A 23,840-nucleotide genomic window follows, 5' to 3' on the forward strand; every position below is an offset into this window, starting at 1 on the left:
CCATTACAGATGAAAATCAACCATACTGTTTCATCTAGTACATGATCTCAAAAATGAAAAAATATACGCAAAACGGTGCTAGGTGTCGACGTTTCGGTCTCTCGTTGGTCTAATCGATCCGTAGGACCATCATCAGGACGATGAAGTTGCACAAATATACATTTAGTCTAAAAAAACATTATTTTATACTTAAATCCTGCACAGAGAGGTATCGTTTGTCCACACATAAAGAAAACAAATCCTCAAGTGAATCAAACCAACTCAAAACATATAAAAGTGATACCAGATCCACAAATAGTGCCACATCAAAGGCATGCCACCATCTATCAGGGTACCAAAATATATCAAGACAACACTTAAACAAGACCACACTAAAAACGACACTTAAAACCAGTGTAACACTTACATATAAGCGTGAGAATGACTAAAGTGGTGTCCTTCCTATCGAGCAATATCAATCTGCAAGAGTTCTGGATAGAGCATATTAAAATTAGAAATCGAAATTATAAAACTATGCCCGATGTATACTGCTAGCAGAGGTCCTATATGGATCTGGGAAATACTCACATTATCTTATTTGTTTACCACTTCCCATCTGAAAAAACAAGACAAGAAGACAAACTCCTCAGTCTAACTGCTTGTCCATATACAAACAGTGACCCAAGTTATAGCCCATAGGACAACACCACACGTGTATAATTACTTACATCACATTTCTAATCAGCATCTCATCACCTGAAATAAAGACAAAGTCTTAGTCTAAAATCAATCGACTCACAGAGCCCAGCAGTAATCCCAAAACTAACATCTACATACATAGCGCGACCAACTTACTTGATTGGTAACTCACAGATCCGTGCCACTGAATCCGTAATCCTCAACTTCCAAAGTTCGAGTGGGGAACCCTCCGTCTCGTTTGGATTAAAACGGGAACTCGTTGCAAATGATGACGTCATAAGGCTGCAAATAGTCGCGGCCATCTTGTAGTGGGCTAGATGTTTAATATAAGAGTATAACTCTCTATGTAGTCGCATACTATGTCTAAATATAATCGACTAAATAACTTTTAATTCAAGAGTGTAAAGTCAAGCGTAAAAGATATACTTTACACAACGGGTAGACAAATCCGAAAGAGTTCCGAATTTCAGAAAAGGATTGGAAAAACGGACCCTAGATGGTAGTTAGGTTAGACTGGATTATACCCCAAATTTAAAATTCAGCGAGACTATGATACTTAATAACACTGTTATAGCGGACCACAACCGTGGAAAATGAAAATCATTAGAAAGTCGATTTCAGTGGCCATCTTGAAATGGCCTAATGTAGTCATGTGCCCAAAGTCTAGATTGACTATATTAGAATTAACACTAAAACCAAAACAGAGACTTAGAGGTTAAGCAGATAAACAGGCTAAGGTTGAACATCAGAAGACCTGTTATCTCAAATCAAGTGATACCTGCATCAGATGAAATTATAAAGTCGCTAAAGTATGCCATTCAACGAATGAGTTTAAACCATTTTCAACTGTATTGCAGGTCCATATTAATTTGTTTTTTTTCTGGGTCAACAAACGATCCACATTAATGTGCCTCCTAGTGTTTTTTACAACATCCAAAATAAACCATTGCATTTGTGTAGGCATATGAGACATCTGTTGGTAATGTTCGACCAAAGGCGCATTCAACACATTACAACGAATTCGCGACTGGTGCTGTACAATTTCACTTCCTGGGTTGTTTTTCTAATGTATGACAAGGAACATGGACACTGTATGCAGTATATTACGTTTTTTGTTAGACAATTAGAATGATGACGAAACACAAATTCTTCTCCTTTGAGATTACAACTCTTAATCGTGACAGTGGTGGCACAAGCAGTACAATTGCCACAAGGGTAATGTCCTACCACTGGGGTAAGACCCCAAATATTTTGTATTGACATGGGTACTGGTTCATTTTAATCCCTCACAGATAATTACGAAGGTTTCTTGCCCTTTTGAAAGCAAAGCGGGGTAAACTCAGCTGTGGTCCGCTATAACACTGTTATTAAGTATCATAGTCTCGCTGAATTTTAAATTTGGGGTATAATCCAGTCTAACCTAACTACCTTCTAGGGTCCGTTTTTCCAATCCTTTTCTGAAATTCGGAACTCTTTTGGATTTGTCTACCCGTTGTGTAAAGTAGAACTTTTACGGTTAACTTTACTCTCTTGAATTAAAAGTTATTTAGTCGATTATATTTAGACATAGTATGCGACAACATAGAGTGTTATACTCTTATATTAAACATCTAGCTCACTACAAGATGGCCATGACTATTTGCAGCCTTACGACGTCATCATTTGCAAAAAGTTCCCGTTTTAATCCAAACGAGACGGAGGGTTCCCCACTCGAAGTTTGGTAGTTGAGGATTACGGATTCAGTGGCACGGATCTGTGAGTTACCAATCAAGTAAGTTGGTCGCGCTATGTATGTAGATGTTAGTTTTGGAATTACTGCTGTGCTCTGTGAGTCGATTGATTTTAGACTAAGACTTTGTCTTTATTTCAGGTGATGAGATGCTGATTAGAAATGTGATGTAAGTAATTATACACGTGTGGTGTTGTCGTATGGGCTATAACTTGGGTCACTGTTTGTATATGGACAAGCAGTCAGACTGAGGAGTTTGTCTTCTTGTCTTGTTTTTTCAGATGGGAATTGGTAAACTAATAAGATAATGTGAGTATTTCCCAGAACCATATAGGACCTCTGCTAGCAGTATACATAGGGCATAGTTTTATAATTTCGATTTCTAATTTTAATACTCTATCCGGAACTCTTGCAGATTGATATTGCTCGATAGGAAGGAAACCACTTTAGTCATTCTCACGCTTATATGTAAGTGTTACACTGGTTTTAAGTGTCGTTTTTAGTGTGGTCTTGTTTGAGTGTTGTCTTGATATAGTTTGGTACACTGATAGATGGTGGCATGCCTTTGATGTGGCACTATTTGTGGATCTGGTATCACTTTTATATGTTTTGAGTTGGTTTGATTCACTTGAGGATTTGTTTCTTTATGTGTGGACAAACGATACCTCTCTGTGCAGGATTTAAGTATAAATTAATGTTTTCAGACTAAATGTATATTTGTGCAACTTCATCGTCCTGATGATGGTCCTACGGATCGATTAGACCAACGAGAGACCGAAACGTCGACACTTAGCACCGTTTTGGGTATATTTTTTCATTTTTGAGATCATGTACTAGATGAAACAGTATGGTTGATTTTCATCTGTAATGGTGTTTTAATTATCCATTATTTGAACAAAAGGTGTTTTCGCACTTCTGTTAATAAGAATATAATTATCAGTTTTGTGTTAGTTGCCAAAAAACATAATAAGAACATTTTAAAAAAAAAACTTTGGTACAAATGAAAATAAATATAATGTTTTGATACACTGGAGTATTTTGCTTAGGTTTATATATTTCTTTCCTGCATGTGCATTAATGATCACGATTGTGACATAATTCTGAATAATAAGGCAGTAGAAATAATTCCTTTAGGGACAATTGTATTTTGTTATTGAATTGTAATCTATAGCCATTGTGTGTATATATTTCGGTCTCAATTGCGTTGCTGCATGCTAGAAACTGACCACATTTATGGTTCCCTTGATTGTTTGGGTACAACCTATAATTATTTGTACAAAGTTGGTTGCATTACTCAGGCGAGATTTTGTGGTGAGCAAACATGTGCTTCTGAAGTTTGGTATTAATCTCAGCGTCGCTTTTTAAAATATGCAAGTTGGAATTTCCTTTTTGGTGTACCCTTTCATGTAGCACTAAGTGTCTGGTGACACACCCCAGTTCTGCATTCTCTTGTGGCTTTCCATTGTGCAGAAGATGAACCCTATCATAGAATCTGGCTTGTTAGTAGGTCTCGCTCACAAGCCTCTTTGGGTAGCCCCATTTCACAAACCTATCTTTAATATTCACTGACTCCGTATCAAAGGCTCCCAACAGTTGCGCCTTAACCTTAGAGATTGTCGGAATGGCTTTGTTTCTGGCTCCTGGGATGAAAATTATCAAAATGGAGCAACGTTATGTGCTGTTGATTTTACAAATATGTCAACGTTTAGTTTTCCTGCTCTGTAGCAAATCTAAATATCTAGGAATTCTAGCTGTTCCTGGCTGATGTCAGCTGTGTATTTCAGATACCGGTTCCCTAGGTTCAGCTACTCGATGAATCCTGTAAGATCTTCCCATTCACCAGCTCAAATGAAAAATGCATCATCTATGTTACGTGACCAGAGTCTAACTGATTCATAATATGGGGTCAGTTCATTATGAACACTGGGTGTGCAAGACACGCCCATGCCAACTACCTTGATTTGTTCGTACGTTGTACCCCCAAACTTAAAGGTGTTCTCACATGGAACAATTTTAATACATTCTACAATGAAAGTCGTAGAAGATCCCCTCAGATGTTTTTGCATGAGGAGATCTATTGCATTTATCATTGCTTCTTGCAGCATTTTGCTGTACAACGCCTCTATATCTAGCATAACAAGCAATTCCCTATGTTCATTGAAACTCACCCCTTCAACAGATGCGATCATATGCCTCGTGCCCTTGCTGTACAATTTTATGTGTGGAACTATAGGGCGCAGGAATGAGTTCACATACTTCGATAATGGCTCAGTGACTGACCCTAAGGTGGTAAATATGGGTCTAAAGGGAGGGTAATGTTGATCCTTATGGATTTTGGGTACTCCGTAGATACTGGCCATCCGAGGGGTGGTAGCATTTAAGAACTCACATTCTTTATTACCGATAATCCCTGCGTTCAGAGACCCAGTGGTCAGCTGTTGTATTTTTCTGCAAACTTGCATCACGTCAATGTACTTCTTTGTGTCTAGTAACATTGTTCCAACACCTTTGTCACTACTTTTGTCTATAACCAGTCTATCGTCCTTAACGGCTTTTAGGGCCATCTGCTCCTCCCCGTCTAGATTAGGTACAGGTTTTGGGATGTATGTTGTGCACTGCCTCAATTTCTTGAGAACAACTCTTTCGAAGATGGCAACCTCTGGACCCAATTGTTCCAGGGCAGGAGTAAAAGTTGAAAGTGGCGCACGGGCAGAGATGTTAATCTGTTTCTGATCTGGTAATTCCGAACCTGCAAAGAAGTTTTCAAGCGTATCTTTCTGAAGAAAGATGTGTCCTGAATAACCCAAATTTATTGGCATTTGTGTGGGAGACAAATGATAAACCCTTGGATAAAAGAGTTGGAACTTATATTGGAATGATTAAAAATCAAGATCTCCTTCATGGTTTCCAATATTGGTCATTCCTGGTCTTAAGGTATTGGTGTGCTTTATTGCTGGGGTGATACCCTCCCCCTATATCTGGGTTGGAATCTTTGCCGTCTTGGGCCCCTTTGCCCCCTCACCTGGCCAAAAAAAGGAGTGTGTGTGCTCGGAACCCTGGTCAAACATTAGTGTTCTCCCTGCTTGCTCAAACTGGTGGGAGTTACCTTCATTATTTGAGTCAGATGTTTTTTGAAAATAGGGTGACTTTTTGGGTGTTTCATCCTTGTCCTGACAAATCACTTTCCTGATAATGCCCTTGGTTGTAATAATGCTTACAAACAACGAAGGACCTGTACAATAGGTGAATACACTGTTCAGTGATAACTCCATGCGTCTGGGGTCAACCAACTTTGTGTGACGAAACAGTGGTTATACTTATGCCGTCTATTCTAGGGGAACTTGGATCACCTGCTATTCTTTAAAATCAGATGTGTCTGTGGGCTCTGTCTCCCTGGTCTTTACCACCCTCTAATGGGAATAACCAAACATGGAAAGGAAAAAGGAAAAAGTGGTGAGAAAGGTTGGCAGTGCCTCACAGGAGTAACACCATGGGAGTTTGCAGACTGGTTCTCGCCTGCATCCTCAGGTTTACATCATCAGCGACTGCCAACCCATAACAAAAATTGTGGTGAAGTAAGAAAAAGAACAAAGTGCTAAGTGGGGTATCACGTGTTGCCAGTGCACCAGATTACTCATCCGGGTATGCAGCAGTGTTAACCCTGCAGGGAGTAGCGGGGGTCTGGACTGGGATACCGCTATTCCTAATCTAAAAATGTGCTAGACAACCACTGGCCGTATTACTTTATTCCGTACTGTGGGTCTGCTCACATAAAAACCAAAATGTTTCATTGCAAGGGGTAACGTACGGCCATTTAATCAGGCAAGGGTCAATTTTCCACACTGCACCAATTTTATCTGTTTTTTATACCGGGTGGTTGCCCTTCATGGTCATACCTGCAATCCCCTTTACTGTTGAATGTGTACTAGTCCAACTCAAACAGTCCGTCACTATTGCTGCTGAACGTCAGCCGTGACCGCGCGAGTATCTAGCGTTTGCTCAGCTCCTAATCCAAATATGGATATGCTTCTTCTTTTGTAAAGTATGTTGTATCTTTTCTTAATTTATCCATTTTTCACGAGTAGGTGTTTGTTAAAAGAGATAAATTCACTCTCAAATTTCTTGTTTGTCTTTTCTAGAGCATTCCATTTTCTTAATTTCTCTTCTAGCTCTAACATCTCATTATGAGGGCTAATACCATCTCTTGGACTGTCTCCACTAAAAACATCATCCAACCCTTAGAGCAACGTTTTGGTGACTAGGGACTACCTCTCCAAGAATTTCTGAATTTGGACAATCAGCCCAGGGATGTTTCTCACTCTGAATCCTTGTGGTTTAGTCCCTGCTCTGGACTGGCGCATGAACTCTCCATGTAGCTCTCCATGCATAGTGCGGTGCTTCTTTAAAGGGAGTATTTGAAGCACCTGTGATTCAGCTCTGTATGACCCGCGCTGGCCTTGAGTCCCTCACCACGGCTGCTCCAATTGAAACAGTGCACGCCTCTTGCTTCCTGTAATAGTGAGTATTACAATGTTGTCACTAACATAGTGTCTGACAGAAATGCTTTGTCCTAAATATAATTGTCAAAAAATCTCCAATTGAAGGTAAGATTGGGATGATATTTTTGTAAGTGACTTTTCTCCTGCCACATCGTCTCATTTGGCTGCAGCCTTCATTGGTTCTTGAGTTTTGGAAAATAGACTCCACTCAAAGCCTGCTGCAGCAGATGACTGTTGGGGACGGCGGTCACATGTAAAAATCACATGTAGCCTAGAGTATGATACATGAAAAATATTTATATGGTTTCTAAAGCTGTCGCATTGACATCATAAACAATGCTTAGTCAACAGTAGTTGCAGACTTCCTCCCCTTCTTTAAATACCATTACAACCTCTTCCAGGTCTGGGCATATTTGACTAACAGGGTTGAGATGAGTGAGGGAAAACCTCAAGCAGCGAAAAGAGACAATAAACTTGTCGTTTCAGAGTAGTTTTAAGCTCTTCAGTCTGGTGACATTATCCTGTCTTTAATTATCCCAGTAAGATAGCTCAGTGGACTAATGCATCCATTGCTGAGATCTTTGTGCAGCTTGCATGTCACAGGTTTGAAACCCTGCCAATCCACTCAGCTTTTCATCCTTCATTGATAGACAAAATAAGTTCCATTGATTTGTATAGTGGTTAACACATGTTGTCAGTGCCTAGGAGTGGTCCGCAATGCGTTAAATACATATATAGTTATTTCTAACACTTCCGCAATAACCTAGTATCCTGTGGTCGACTGAGCATGATGTCATTGTCTAAATTAATTTACTGCACTTTCTTTTGTAAGAAGGAGCCTGGCCTTGCACAAAGGAGGCCTTTGTAGTTTTTTTAATTTCATCCAGAGAACAGCTATTCACAGAAGCAGGGCTGATGGTATAAAAGCACGTGTTGGCAGAGGAGGAACACATGACGTAGACAGACATGGATACTGGACTTCCTAGAAGCAATACCTAAAATTTCAGAACGTGCATTCTTTTGGCCAATTGGAATTTCTATTTGCTTTCTCCTTTTTAACGCGCTTGGTTGTGGCTTCAGTAGATGGATTGCGTTTGCTTTGCGAACTTTATTTGAAATGATGGGGCGAAAGCCCAGGTGTGAGTCTGTGTAGGGACTTTTTCTTCTTTTATACAGCGGTAGCAGAACCATGTCTGTCAGCTATCAGATGTGTAAAAATTAAACCACGAAGCAGTCCTTCCAGTTGCAAGTTCCAAGTTTTAATCAAAGCTGGGCCCGCCCGGCTAAGTCAGCTGCATGTAGACTTTGCAATTACCATCAGGAATCCTGGCTCCATCTGCTGTGCTGTTGCCCAAAGTTAGAGGCATCGTTTGGTCACCCCAATCTGCAGAGCTCAGGGCTTCACACGATGCAGCGAAGTCTCGGACTTGTGCTTTTCTTCGATCTCAACTCAAACAGTTGCACGGCTGGGGAAATTCCTAGAACTAATTCGAGCTGCACTGTCCGCGAAAATAGAGTCTCATAAAGAAAACAGTTGGCCCGGAAGTAGGGGAGTTGCGGGCACACCTCCCGCTTGAAACTAATGCACTTTGCACTCAAACTGTATATTTAGAATGTGATACTGTTTTTAAGGTTTTATGCTCTACTAGGTCGTAGTAACAAACAGGGAATGTAACATTCTTTTTTACACAATTTTTTTATATTGCTAGTATATTGTAATTATTTTAAGTAATCGAACAATAAAAGGTTTTTCACGTTTCACGTTTTCAGTTCCAAGCTACAGGCGGCGAGTTATCAATTCCTCATGTGCGGTGTATATTATAAAAAAAAAAAAAAACATTTATTTGTAGTAACAAACAAAACCCCCGCCGTACAAGATTACTGCAGCCATACAGAACTCTTCCTAATAAAATGTTTAATCGAAACCGGTGATTAATATAGAATGAATTGCAAAACATCGACTACAAAAAGATTGGAAGTTTTCAAGTGAAAGTCTTTTGGCAGTAAATCTGCTGTAGTTCAGCATGAAAAAATGCAAATTAGTGCTTCGTGAAGTGGTGTGGGAAATCTCAGAAAATCTCAGCTAGGAAAAAAGGTTCGGGAAAGGCAAAATTAAATTAATGTATAATCCTTTCCCGCCCAGATATGTACTTGTCGGGGTGAAACCAGTACACTGAACCAGAGCAATCCATTTTAGTAGATGCAGCGCGCGAAGGCCATTAATCTTCGAAAATGTGTATATTAGCCCTGTGTGCAAGGGAGGGCAGGAGGGAACACATGAATCAGTGCTTGGAGAAACCGAGGAGACAGTGGGGCAGGCGCAGAGCTGGTCTGCCATGAGCAGGGCTGCAGGAGCAATAAAGGGAAAGAAGCAATGTACAGAAAATGGGGATCTCGGGAGAGGAGGAACGGAGACCACTCTGTGCCCAGCACGGGGATGTTTTATATATTCAGTACCCCATCAATCTTGAGGTGTCGTCCAGTCTGTAGTGCTGATTGCTGACCTCACAGTGGTGCCTGTTGGAATTATGAAGTGCAGAAAGAAAGGTGTACTTAAGGAGTTTGTGGACAGTGATACTCAACAGTGAGCTTGTAACTCGGATGCAATAACTCTGTGCAAGGTGAGATCGTGAAAAACCGCCCTTAGTAATCCCCTTAAAAATATCCATCAAAATCGTAAGAATTTGTTTATAATTGCTGTAAGTGCACTGCTTAAGTATAATGTGTGGCTCTTGAAAGATACAATGAGAACTTAATTCCCTATCAGAAATACTAAGTTAGAATTTCTGATTTGTTAGTTCAATTTTATATGTCCCATACTTCAAATAGAAATAGCATTTCTTAGCTGGATAGGTTTGCATTTGAGGCACTTACTGGCATCCTGAGGACAGTTGCACTATCAAGGTTTGATGGTCTCACCATGGGTGGAGTGCTGCAGCTGGCCAGCAAACAGACAATATAAAAAATGAATAGTGGACAAACCCACAGATGAGTAGAGGATTGCCACTGAATTCTGGTGGTGCAGACATTGAGGTCAAGTGCCCTTTACACACTGCTTAACACTATAACATGGACGAAAGTCCACCCTTCACCGGCCTTGCCTCAGATGTACTGAAGCAGGGTGAGGAGTGACCAGCCAACACATAACCTGTGCAACAAACCGGCTCGCATTTTCCATCGCATTCTAACCCGCCAGGAGACTTTGTTCTCCATGCATAGTGCGGTGCTTCTTTAAAGGGAGTGTTTGAAGCGCCTGTGATTCAGCTCTGTATGACCCGCACTGGCCTTGAGTCCCTCACCACGGCTGCTCAAATTGAAACAGCGCACGCCTCTTGCTTCCTGCAGCAGTCAGTGGCTGCGTGTTACTTTGAGCCCGGCCCTTCACTGCAAAGTTGGGGATCCTGTGACACGCCTGTATCCTGCCCCCTCACTCCTCCATGCCGCTGCAGGGAAGCGCTGCTGCTGCCTGCCTCCTCCATGCTCGGAGGAACAGGAGCCAGTGCCTCGCTGTCCCGGGGTGCACTGCTAAGGCTGTTCTACAACACACTTTGCCTCCAGTAGGCAAATGCCTGGGGGTGTGTTTGACATGCGCCTGCCCATGTCCAGGCCCATTAAATTGCGGCCGCGAACGAAAGTGAAAGTGCCAGTGTCAAACTATTACTGGTGGGGTGAGGCGGGAGGGAGGGGCCGTGCAGCGTTTATGGCGGTGCGCGCTCCCGCAAGGGAATCACCAAAACGTGCATGCGCTGCCATGCAAAGCAATGCACTTTTTTTAAGGCAAAAACGGAATCGATTACATGAGGTCCCCTCCTATGCAGCGGATGCGCACTGCGTAGGCGAGACCTAAAAAGCAGGTATATGTGCATTAGTGTGATCTCCAGTCGCCGGTTTGCTGTCACAATTAGTCTAAGTATGCAATGTATCAGATATGCCGATGAGATAAGTTGTTTAAAGACCAGAGATTTTACTTTGGACTTTATCACATACCATAAAATCTACAGAGCTTGTAAGGGGAGTATGAAGTAAAATTGACACAGATACCAACACCAGATTTCCCCTCTTCTCCACAGCACAGTTTGTCTACCTTTTCCAGAAGCTAGATATCAATAGAGTCCCAACAGTTAATAACCTGGTAGTATAAATAGAGTCTACGATAACCGTGGAGGCAAAGTTGAATGATGTGAGCAGTCCCATTTGGTGACATATTTACCTACTCTGCAGGAACAACCCTTTTACCTCCAAGGTACATCTGGTCAGAGTGGTGAAAAAGAAAATATATTACAACAATGCACAGTAAGTAGGACTGTCACTTGGCCTACTACATAGTTTTCACATGATGCTAAATCAGGCAGCCAGGATTTTCACTGAACAAATGATACACAAGCCCCTGCAGCAAAAAATGCCAATGGTACAGTTTTGGAAAGCAGAGCAAAGGGTAGATTTGTCCCAACCACTTACTGTGTGGTTTTAAACTACAGCTACTGCTGTAGGGGCATTTAATTTGTATTATTCGTTTGGAAAATGGTATTACAAAATGTATAGCATAAAGTTAGTTTGGGCTAAAACAACTAGCAGTGTAGCTAGACAGCAGTTGTCCTGTATGCTTCAAGCAGTTCGGGCAAATAGGAAATGTTCCCCTTGAACTATACCATAGAAGATTCGATTGATACACATTTTTGTCTGGAAGAACATAGTTCATCACACTTCAAAACATCTCTGCTCTCCAAGCCTTCAAAGGGTTCTCACACAAAGCACACAATGGGAAGGAGGGTTTGTCACAGAGGTGCACAGCTATCACTGAATAGAATCTGTCAACTCCTTTTTGTTTTGAAGAGCAAACCACAAAAATACATTGATGCCCTTTCCCTAAGAGAGACCTAAAACAAGTGTTGGCTGTGTTCATTTGAAGGACGAAGGGGGTGGGGACTGGAAGGTGGAGTGAGTTGGGTCATAGAGAGATTCATTAATGAGATAGGAATATACCATCTTGCTTTCTGGGCACCTGGAACTTTGGGACAGTTCTGACGATACAAAGCTTACGCAAATAAGCAAGGTACAGTCCTATTTAGTTCTCAAACATGTACATTGCTAAGTTTTTAAACACCCTTGCGCACTTAAAGTGGCATGCTTTATCACGGAGTTCCTCATCCAGCACCAAGAAGTCTCCTGGGGTTTTCTGGTGTCCCAAACGATCAGTATCATGGTGTTAACAGTCCTCAAGGCGATTGAGAATGTAATTAAGTGTGTGAGACCTTATTTTAAAATTTTGTGAAAGTGGGTTAGCTTTGGTATTTTTAATTCTTGCCACTGCCACAATAATATAAAGCAGCGGCTTATCTACTTGGCCTGCCATGACATCTGCATCTATATAACAGCACTCCCCAGACTCTTTGTGTCACCCTTTGGTGGCACTACCTTTTATGTAACACCCAGTTCTCTCATGTTTCTGTAAAACTACTGCCAATCACCCGTAATAAGAGTTCATCATTCACATTTATCTCTGTGTAAATCATCCTTTATTTTGGTGGTATTTCGTAGGTTGAAATTAGATCATTTCATGCTACACGGTTTTGCTTGGGCACTCTACATTTTACAGACCCCCCAGGATATTGCGGCATGGATTAGCAAATTTAGCGCCACAAATATGGAAATTTAGCAGCATTTTAGCACCAGTTTATTAGATTCATTATCATCCATTTACTGCAGTAAAACAATGGAAACTGTTTTAGCAGAGTATTTCACTTTAGCGGAAGAGCCGCCGCTGATCTTATCACTGCCTGGATGTTTTGTAGTCCACCCTGAGTTTTTTAAGAGTGTATGTGCATTTTCTGAGTAATCCTTGAAATTCGAAAGGGTTTCAGAACAATGACATATCATGGACATGCATGGTTTGCACTCTATCTTTTGCTCTTTAACCACTATGGCTCAAAATACTACATTTGTATTTTCACACCCGTAATTAACACTTTTTTTTCTTTACTTTTTCTGAGGTTTTTTATATAGCGCGAACTTAACCGGAAAGTATTCGGTATCAGAGCGCTTTACATGAGCACCAGTTGCGTTAGACAAGGACACATTTTTTTTTGTTATGCAAGGGGAGATTAATTGATTTGCCCAGAATCACAGGATGTTGAGCATCGTTGCCGAGACTCGAACCTGGTTCCTCAGATTTGAGGTCGACCCCTGGCCGTTATGCCACATCCTCTCTATGTGGGTATTGGTAATTCCAGGAATGCTGTGGTATTCCGAGTTGAAACCTCAGAGTCTCTTTAGAAATGGGTGATGGAAAAGGAATCATGTTATAAATAAAAAGCTGGAGCTGACGGGATAAAGACAACTTCTTTATTTCCAAAGTAACAACAGAGAAACTCCGACCAGCAGAGCCAAGTTAGAATCTATATCTAACGGCTGTGTGAGATAACTCTGAGCTCAGAGGCACGAGGGAACCGCCACCACGAGCTCAGAGAAACTCACGAGCAAGCACGAGGAGATAGGAGCATACAATAAACAGAACACATCTCCTTTCCTTTAACATAAAAATGATGACATGAATGAACATATTATAAAATGTATATACAAATAAATGATTCTTGCACTGTGTCATAAAATATTGTGTGGTGAAAGACTAAATGTAAAAGCAATCAACATTTTTAGAATTTATATACGAGTGGAAAAATAACGTAACTACAATCACTACCCACTTCTTTACTAAATATCTAAACAAAATCTTTTAAATACATGGGTGACTTTCGCTTACAAATTGGTCTATTAGTCTTCTTATCAACAATTTCTTGAAATGGTAAACCTTGTGACTGTGAAAAATGAAGGTAGGGTTGCCTATCTTTCTTTTGGTATAAGGCTACTCTTCGAAGGTTCCATGTCTGACCATTCTGTAATCTAACATAGTTACCAGATACTGACAACCTGAAAAGGCCCTCTGAATTGGTTGAAAATGTTATGCGTACCACCAGGTTTGACCTTAACCAGATCACCTTTAGACATGTTTGTTTTACTGGTAACATGTGAACGATGATCAACCACCAGATCTGGGTTTTGTAACCAAGTAGGAACCAATTTTGTACCAGCTCGCCTGCCTCTCATAAGCTCAAAGGGTGTTTTTGTCATGTTTTGGTGGATTGTGGTATGATACGCCCAAAGCATTTCTTTTATCTCCTTTTGAACAGACCGATTAGATGCAAAAGCAAGTTGCATAGTACCTTTGACTAATCTATTAACTCTCTCGCATAAACCATTGCTTTGGGATTGTATAGTGAAGTGCGTAAATATTTCAAACCAACATGATTGAAGTAATTTTCCATTTCGCTAGAAGTAAGTTGTGAACCGTTGTCTGATAGAATCATAGCGGGAATACCTTCTCTTCTGAAAATGTCAGTAAGTACCTCAATGGTGGACTTTTCATGAATGCAACTTCCACCAACCTTGAAGTAGAGTCTACTAACACCAGAGCAAATTTATTACTGTCTTGTAGTTCATGAAAAGGACCAATAAAATCAATGCAAACTTTTTGCCAAACACCTTCTTCAGACACCACCAGTCCATAAGAATGAGTACTTGCACCTACTTGAAGCCTTTTCTCGGATTCCCTGCAGACCTCACATTGTTCTACCCATAATTTGACTTGGCAATCCATGCCCGGCCACCAAAAGTTTTCTTTAAGACGTCTGGCAGTGAGGGTTTGGCCTAAATGACCTTCATGAGCCAAGGCAATAATGCGAGACCTGAGAGGCTCTGGTGGTATGTACTTCTCACCTTTTACCAAGATAAAATATCCCTGCGTGGAAATCTCATGTTGTAGTTGGACATAGGGTCTGAGAGTGGGCCACACTGTACTCTGTCTAGATACGCCTTCTTTGCACATTTTAACTAAGTTTTCCATGAGGGGATCTTTCCTCATGGCTTCCATCCACTCATCTTTGGATATGGATCTAGAGATATCTTCTGTAAGATCTTCTAAATAAGCAACTACACTTTCGATTACTAGTTCCTGTGGGCCAACTTTTGTATCTGGCAATCTTGATTGGCAATCTGCAACACCATTACACCACCCAGGTACATATTCAACATTACACATGAAATCGTGGACACTGACTGCTAACCTGGCTAGTCTTCCAGAACAATTTTTAATACCTCCAGGGGCCAACACTTTTAATAAAGGCTTGTGGTCGGTCCTGAGTGTGAATGAAATTCCCCACAAATAAACTCTAAAATACCTAGTAGCCCATGCAGCCGCCAGCGCCTCTCACATAATGACAGAATAATTTCTTTCAGTCTCCGTCAACGAGCGAGATGCAAAGGCAACCGTGTTTTGTTGTACAGCATGTTTTTGCATAAGAATGGCCCCAATGCCTACAGAACTAGCATCTACAGTCAGAACAGTAGGTAAAGATGGTACAAAACTGGAAAGAATATTTGTGTTTACAATGTTTTCCTTAATCAAGTTAAAAGCATATTTTTGTTCAGTTCCCCCAGCAAATGTTTTTCCCTTTCTCAAAATATTCCTCAAGGGTTCAACTTTCTCTGCAAAACTTTTCACAAATTTTGCATAGTATTCCACCATGCCCATGAATGATCTCAATTTATCTTTATCGTTCGGTTCTGTTACATTAAGTATGGAACTGACCAAGTCAGGTTTGGGTTAAATTCCATTTCCACTGACATGGTATTCGAGGTAGTCCACTTCTTTGGCAGCGAAGACGCTTTTATCTTTGCGTAGAGTTAAACCAGCCCTAACTAAACATGTTAAAACTTTGTCCAAGATTGAGTTGTGGTCGGTGGAATCCAGACCATAGATTAAAATTTTATCTTGGAAAAAGACTACACGCTCAATATTCTTCAGGATGTCTGTAGTAATTCTCTGCAAGGTACTGGCAGCAGAACATAACCCAAACGGAAGTCTCTTAAATTGATACGTGCCTTCAGGGGTGATGAATGAAGTATACTCCTTTGAATTTGGATGAAGTTTAATTTGGTGGTAGGCGCTGTGTAAGTCGAGCTGTGAGAATACTTTCCCACCAGCCAAACCTAAAACAAGCTCATTGATGTTGGGAAGGGGAAAATTGTCCATTATCACTGCCTTGTTCAAGCTTCTCATGTCCACACAGAAACGCAAGGAGCCATCTTGTTTCTGTGGGATCACGACCGGAGATAGCCATTGCGTGGCTTCCAAAGGCTCAATGATATCATCATCAAGCATTTGCTTGATAATTTTTTTTACCTCAAGTCTAGCAGATAGTGGTATTTTGCGTGCGACATGCTTGACTGGCACAACATTCTTTTTGAGTTTAATAACATGCTGATAGCCGATGGCCTCTCCTAACACTGCATCAAATACTTTTTCATGTTTAGTCAAAATGGTTTCCAAATCACTATTTTCACTATTATTGCACATTACTGGTGGGTCAGCCCTACATTTTACCATGGGTAACTCTACCTTTAAAAGTAATGCATGCCTCAAAAAAACCTAGTACTCCAATGCTTGCCCCCTGGTAACCTTTCAAAATGGCATCTGATGCTATTAAGTCAGCCGTACTACAAGTGGCATCATACAACTTCTTAGGGATTATGGTATACAATGAACCAGTATCCACCATAAGTGATAGAGTTTGTCGATTTACATCAAAATCTGCTTTTGGGCGGGACAAAACAATGTTGTCAGTACTAATAAGGTTGTTGTCAGATGTAATCATCATGATTTCTGTCTCATCGTCAGTTTCGTCACACACTATCATGGCAACTTTTCTAGTGGGATTTGCTTTACACATACGTGCAAAGTGTCCTTTCTTTCCACATTTTAAACACTCTTGTCAAAGCGAAACAATTTTTAGAATCTGCCAAGTGAAAAGGACTACCACATCTATGGCATGAGCGTGCATTTTGTTTATTCCTGGTAAGCATTGAGGGTTTATTATAAGAAGAAGGGCCTTTGCCCCTCTAGATGACACATTTTGTGTTTGCTTTGCACATATGGGATTTACCGATTTATTGGAGGTAGAATCGGTCTGTAATGTGGAAACTTCTGAATTGTTAGCTTGTTGTATCATTTTTAACTCTTTCATGCACCTATCACTTTCTTCCGCTACTTTTGAGATAGTAATAGCCTCTGTAAGGGAAGGATTTCTAGCAGCCCATAACTTTTCTTGAGTTTTTTTACTATAACCCTGCACAATCAATTGATCCCTGATCATATCGTCTTGTATGTTACCAAATTGAGATTTCATGCAATCAAAGCTCGCCTCTTTTGGTACTGGGAGACAATAGCCCCCTGGGTATCCTGAATTCTTCCTATCTATTTGGCGAGACAAAGTTCACAACACAACCCGGGTGCCCCCACCGAAACTCTTTTATCCTCAAACTCAACGCTGTCGGCCGCTGACATGGCAAACGCAAAAACTAGAAATTCAAATGGACACCATGCAGGTGATAGCAATACTTATAATGAACATAGCAGCCAAAATTAATAATTTAGAAGGGAAACTGGACATGTTAAAGATGCAGCATTCTGCAGTGTATTCATGCCTTCCTATTGTCGAGAAGCTCAGCTCTCTGCCAGAAGTTTTTACATCATTAGTCAAAGAGCTAAAACAAAGACAAACAATGATCACAGACCACCTGGGCCAATCCTCAGAAGACAGGGTCCCAACTAAAGTACAAAACAATGTAACGACAACATATCCGGAGTAGACAAACTCCCTAATCTCGCTACAGTCGACAACAATGAGAAGCCCAAATCAAGCTCCACAGAATCAATGTTTAGAAGTCAAGTTCCCAACCTGCATTACAAACTAAGTTAGTGATCTTTTCTCAGGACCAGACACTCTGCCGACCTCTTCACAGCTGGCAACAGTGAGGAGTCAAAACAGAACCCATTATGACTCGACAGTAATGGGTAAAGCAGTGCTCAGCAGCAACGGGCTAATTGACAATTTCGAAGAGACTGTGGAACCATGTAAACTGCTGTCCAGAAGAGCACCTGAAGCAAGCAAAAAACATTGGCGCTGGGCAAAGGAATTACAACTGCGCCTCGAAATATCAGAATAGTAACCTGGGTCGCAAAACAGACCCAATGGTGGACCAACAACCAAAAACTTTTAGGCCACAGAAACTCTATCCAATCTTTCAAATGGTGGGGCCTATCCTCAGTCAAGGTAATGACCAGCCAAATACAGCACTTGCAGCACAACCATTTACAATATCGTGCCCTAGAGGTGACCCTCCTGATGAAGGGATGACACAAGCCCCAAAGGAGTTTAATCACCCTTTACAAATAGACACAGAGGGCCCGATTCACAGAACTAACTTAAGACAAAATCTTACACTTACTGCCATTTTGGTATTCACAGAAGGCACTTACTCATTTTGGTATTCACAGAAGGCACTTACTCATTTCGGTATTCACAGAAGTTAGAAGTCCTAACTTTAGGACTCCTAAATGCCTTCTGTGAATACGGAAAGTCTTAAAGTTAGGATCTCTCTCAGTTTAGGAGTAGTAAAGTGCTAACTTTACTACTCCTAAACTGAGAACAATCTTGTGTAGTGTCCATCTGTAGTGTTGTCACTGGATTACTGTATGTGGTCACAAATGCTTTACACACTGCCCCTGAGATAAGCCTGTCTGCTCGTACCAAGTTACCAAAGGGGTGAGCATCCAACAAAGCAAGAAGGTACTAAGACAAGCCAACCGCAACTAAAAACGAGCGAGCAATGAAATAGCTCTCCACAATCGGTTGGCAGTCAGGAACTTGCATAAAAGAAATATAAGGTATTTTAAAAGGCAACCAGAGGATTCCCAATGGCTGCACGTCTCCAGTCTTCTAATCCTAAGTTGACAAGCAGAATTTTAGCTATACATCAACATGCTGTCCGGGCAAAGCCATGACCGTCAAAACAGAGTTCCAGGCCACACATGGATCAATCATGTGAAAATACTGTACTGTAGGTCTATCTCCAGCACCCTTCCAGACTACCAACGATAGTTTACAAGCACCAGCCAGCATAACGTCACTGGAAAAATCGGGGCAAATCATATAAATACTGAATAAACAACAGACACTTTTGATGTGCACAACCGTGTGCTAACAATATTAAAGAACATCAGAAGCAACAGAGTCCAGAGGCCCAATGTCCTACCTGGACACCTCTTGAAAGAGGAGTACAAGTTCAGGCCAACTATACTTAACCCGTTATAGCAATTTTGCATGACCATTAGAGCAATCCCCGAAGACTGGAAAGGTTCCCTACTACAAGTCATCCACAAAAAATGCGACACTGCAGATCCAACCAACTACAGGACGAAAGCCCTTCTGGATATTGACACAAAGACATATGCAAGTCTCCTTTGACAAGAACTACAAAACTAGGCTAACGAGGTTGGAATACTACCAGCATATCAATCTGGCTTCAGGGCTGGAGCCTCAACATTGGACAACATTCTAGCCCTAGCTTAACTGGTTGAACAGTCCACCCAGGAAAAACAGCGCCCCCTTTTTGAATGCTTTATAGACTATTCAGAGGCGTACGACTGTGTTAATAGGAGTTTACTCTTGCAAAAACTACAAAACTAGGGGATTCCAATCATGCTGCTGAGCGCCATTATTGTCCTCTATACCAGAACCTGGGTACGCATCAAGCTAACAAGGAACACAGCAGCAAAGAAGGTGTACAGGGACAGAGGGCTGAAACAAGGCTCTGTATTGGCACCTTTACTTTTTAATTTATATACTGCAGAACTTGGTAAGTCAATATCAAAAGCCAACCTGTAAGCACTTAAGATTAGGCAGACCAGACAGTTCTTAATGCAGTATGGAGACGATATGTCTTAATGGACCACATGAAGAAGGGTCTACAAAGAGCACTGAATGCATTAAGCATCTATAACGACGAAAATGAATCAACAGCCAATGCTAGTAAAACAAATGTAGTGATCTTTGGAAAATACGCAAACAAACTCAAATATGAATGGAGAATGGGTAAGCTGAAAATAACTAGAATATTCGAAGTATAATTATTTGGGGATTTGGATCATTAGCAATGGCAAGCCCAATGCACATATTGCATCAATAGAATCAAAAGCAAAGGCGGTGACGTATGCTCTCTGCAAACAAGTCCAAATTGTGCAGCCCATCAACTGAGCCAATCTAAAAGGTCAAAAAAGCTAAGCTACTTCCCTCAATTTCTTATGGGCAACTAGTCATCCCTGGGGCACAGACCAATATCATGGAGTCTGCTAATTTCCGAGTGTTTAAACTGATTTTCCAGATAGCTGCTCAAGTAAGGAATGCCTTAGCATGGATGGAATTCGGCCTAAGCAAACAATCCTACGAACACTGGGCATCGATCACCCGCTACTATTGAGGGATATGTGCACCTCACCCAAATACAATAAAAGCAATCCTGAAAGAAATTTATATGAAAGGCAAAAATCCCTGGGCAGACTTCTTAACTACTTCCTGTACCGAACTGCACCTGACCTGCCCAACCTGGGGGGATTTTATTCATCAACCGGGAATCTCAAAAAACATTTTAAGGTAACAAGTAAGACTTATCTAAGCAAGATGACCTGGGGCTCAGAGTCCTCTAGCAGTAATATTGTTTTCTTTGCCAGCTCCTATAAGGATAAATTGAGTCAGCCATATCTTGACTCAGCACTGAACAAATCAATCTTAAAGCAAATCTTGTCCGCTGATTTATGGTCATGCCAATAAAAGATATAAACATTTGCTGGAAATCCCTCGAGGCGGTCACCTCCTGCAGATTGTGTCATCGGTACGAGGAGTCTTTGGCTCACCTAGTTTGCATCTGTCCACATCGGAGTCATCCACGCTGCACTTTATTGAAACCTTTGTTTTTAAAATAAGGCACCTGCCCAGATGCAATGAAATTTCTTCTTAATTTAGAGCCCCCACTCCAAGAGAACTGAATAGGCTAGCGAACTGCACATCAACTTAAAGAACTCATACGCAGAGATCAAGCCTCGGTCTAAAGGTAGACCAAAGGCCCAAATTAGTGGGTACATATCAAATTTTATGAACTGTTACTTTTATGCCCTGTGTAACTGTTCGAAATGTACTAAATGAAATGGTACAATGTTTTTACCAATGACCGAAGGCAGCGTGGGGAAGGACATGCCATGCACGGTCTTTTGTAACCGTTTTTTATTAATTGAAACAAATTCATTCTGTAAAGACTTTCATTATTTTTTTTATTTCCTGTGTATTTCAAAGACAGGTCAAATTTTAGGTAAAGTACTCAGACAAATTACTACTTACTCTTTAAACATGGAAATTCGGGTTGAGGTGAATTTGTAATGATAACCAGGTGAAAATCTTGCTAGGACACAGGGAGCATGAAATGAAAGGTAGTAGGATGTCAAATGCTTTCTAATACACAACTAAACTGATATAGTTATAAAAGGACTAATATTTCAAAGTACTTCAGCAGCAAAGCAAGCACAAACGAGGCTAGGCAGGTTTCTTTGTAATTCTGAAGTGTGAAGCCAAAAATATGTTAGCAGGACTAAAACAAAAGATACTTTACTTGTGTGTTGCATAAATATTAAATATGTGCTGAAACCAGATTTCTCTATGTTCTCATTTGTGCGCTATTTATGTTAAACAGTAACAGTGCATCTTTGATGCAAATTTAGTGGCTACTTAAAGAGGTAATTTCAATGGCAGTACCATACCACCCAATGCTTTAGTCATACATTTGGGACCATGTTTTCCAAACTGCCTCAATGCAAACCTACTACTCGCCTAGCATTCTCCTGTTGAATGTGCATGGCTCATTTACTAAATATATTCTTTGTGTGATATTTGGAGTTTTCACTACACCAGGACTTTGGTGAAATAGCTTTGACGGCAACATCCTCAATCTAATAATTGTTTTAGTATCATTGCATTCTTCCAGCGCTCCTCAGTGCTCCACTTCATAGGACAAATAAACGCATTCATCACTTAGAAATCAATGTTCCAAATAATTTTCAGAGAGGCAAAAAAGTGGCATTCGTTTTTACTTCAATCGACGCGGACCCAAGTATGTGACACACATCAAGTATTATTAGGAGAATAAGGCTAAATCGAAAACACCATTCAAGCCATTGCTCTGGTACATAAACACAAGAGGGCATTTACACACACCATTAAAGAATGCTACTCTACTGACCTGTTGTATACGTGATTACTAATGTGTCCTCCGGCTCGGACAGTGCCATCTCCATAGGTCCATCGGTAAGCCACATTTGTGCCAGAGTTTATTCTGCACACAAACGTCACGTTTTCATTGACTAACACCGATGGCTTTGCAAACAGGCTATTGGCAACAATTTTCCTCTGCACGGTGATCGGGTGGACATCTGATATGAAGTGGCTGACTGAGTTGGATGCATTAACTCTGACATTATATCTATGAAGAGAAAAATACGTAAAGACAATAGATGCGTTTCAAAGAACAATTACAAACAAACATTTATTTTTTCCTAATAAAGTAAAAATATGTAGCCACGAGTGGGCAACCGGGTATGAAGCAGTTAAGCATGCAAACTGGGGTTTGGCTTGGTCAGTAAAACTGGGGGGCGGGGGTGCGCTTCAGATTTTCAGACTATCACGCTGGCATATCATGTCAATCATTAGATGGGAAGCAGCACATGAGGAGTTCTGAAGGGCCAGGGGAAAGGGAAAGGAATGCAAAAGGTGAGAGGTACTTAAAACACAGTATTCTGAAAAATAACCATGGTTTAAGACCATTAAAACAAAGCCGAGAATGTGTGTGTATTTAAAAATTCCAGGTGAAACAGACATTTTACTCTGTTCGATTGAAAGCTTCTGTACCCTACTATATATTAAAAAATGTATTTATTGGGGATGGGGGGGGGGGGCTTAAAAACGAAACAACTCCCCTGAATCTACGACCTTGCATGCAAAAGCCATTATCTGATCCTGTAGTGTACACAATGTGGGATGTGGCATTTGCAACCGAGATTACTTGCAGAAAATGCATTCGTTTTCAATGGTGTAGGCAGCCTTTTTCGATGCACTAAATCTTAAGAGTATATCATTACCTGCAGAACATTTCTAAAATCACAGCCAGGAACTAGGTCAGGAAGTAAACGACCGGACAGGACCTTGAAATCATCGGGCCAGTATACTATTGATTTATACATACATATCTGAACTCTTGATCAAAGTCAAATGATATTTTTTCTATTAATGCTCAAAAGAATTTGTACCCACAAACTGTGATTTCAATTTCATATATGATTTCATGTTGCAAATTGTGACTAACTTTTTGTTTCAGTTTATTATAAATAAGCTTTAAAATGAAACAAAATATACGAGCACAAAGACCTACAAACAGGAATTTCATGCAAGGTTGGACAAGTTAAAAAAGGGGGAATGAGGCCACTAACCACTCAAATACAATTCATGGCCCTACGATGGGTACACAGAATCACAATTAAAAGGCACAACATACTTAACCCAATTATTTACCAATCCTGCTAATGTAATAGACTTGTACAGGGTTGTCCTTTGCTAATTAGTAAGAGTGCTACCATAGGTGAACAGATTTAAAACAAAGGCAAAGGCCTCTCCACGATATACGAGTGAAGAGCAAGATCCAGTGGCTGGAGTGTATGTGCAAGATCACAGTAGTAAAACTAAAACTAAGGGACTAATTTAGATCTTGGCGGAGGGGAATACTCCGTCACACCAAATTACAATCCCATTATATCCTAAAATGATCGTAATACGGCAGACGGGATATCCGTCATGTTTGAGATGGAGTATTCCATCCACTGAGATCTAAACAAGGCCCTTAGTGCTACCAAGATTATGTTTAAACTACTTCTCAAAAGGGGATAAATAAATACGTTAGACTTGCTAAAAACATGGCAAATGTTTGTATCTAGCTAAAAATCG

At 40.7% G+C, this 23,840-nt stretch overlaps 1 protein-coding gene across 1 annotated transcript in view; it reads right to left on the reverse strand.

The window, feature by feature from the left end:
* Nucleotides 1–23,840, reverse strand: part of PKD1L1 (polycystin 1 like 1, transient receptor potential channel interacting) — a 1,793,388-nt gene that overhangs the window by 1,158,014 nt on the left and 611,534 nt on the right. Inside the window, exon 18 of the mRNA XM_078688182.1 lies at nucleotides 22,087–22,326. Within this exon, the coding sequence (XP_078544308.1) occupies nucleotides 22,087–22,326 (240 nt within the window). The remainder of the gene's footprint in view (nucleotides 1–22,086; nucleotides 22,327–23,840) is intronic.

This window comes from Lissotriton helveticus, chromosome 4_1 (assembly GCF_964261635.1).
Source record: "Lissotriton helveticus chromosome 4_1, aLisHel1.1, whole genome shotgun sequence".
NCBI classification, from domain to species: Eukaryota; Metazoa; Chordata; class Amphibia; order Caudata; family Salamandridae; genus Lissotriton; species Lissotriton helveticus.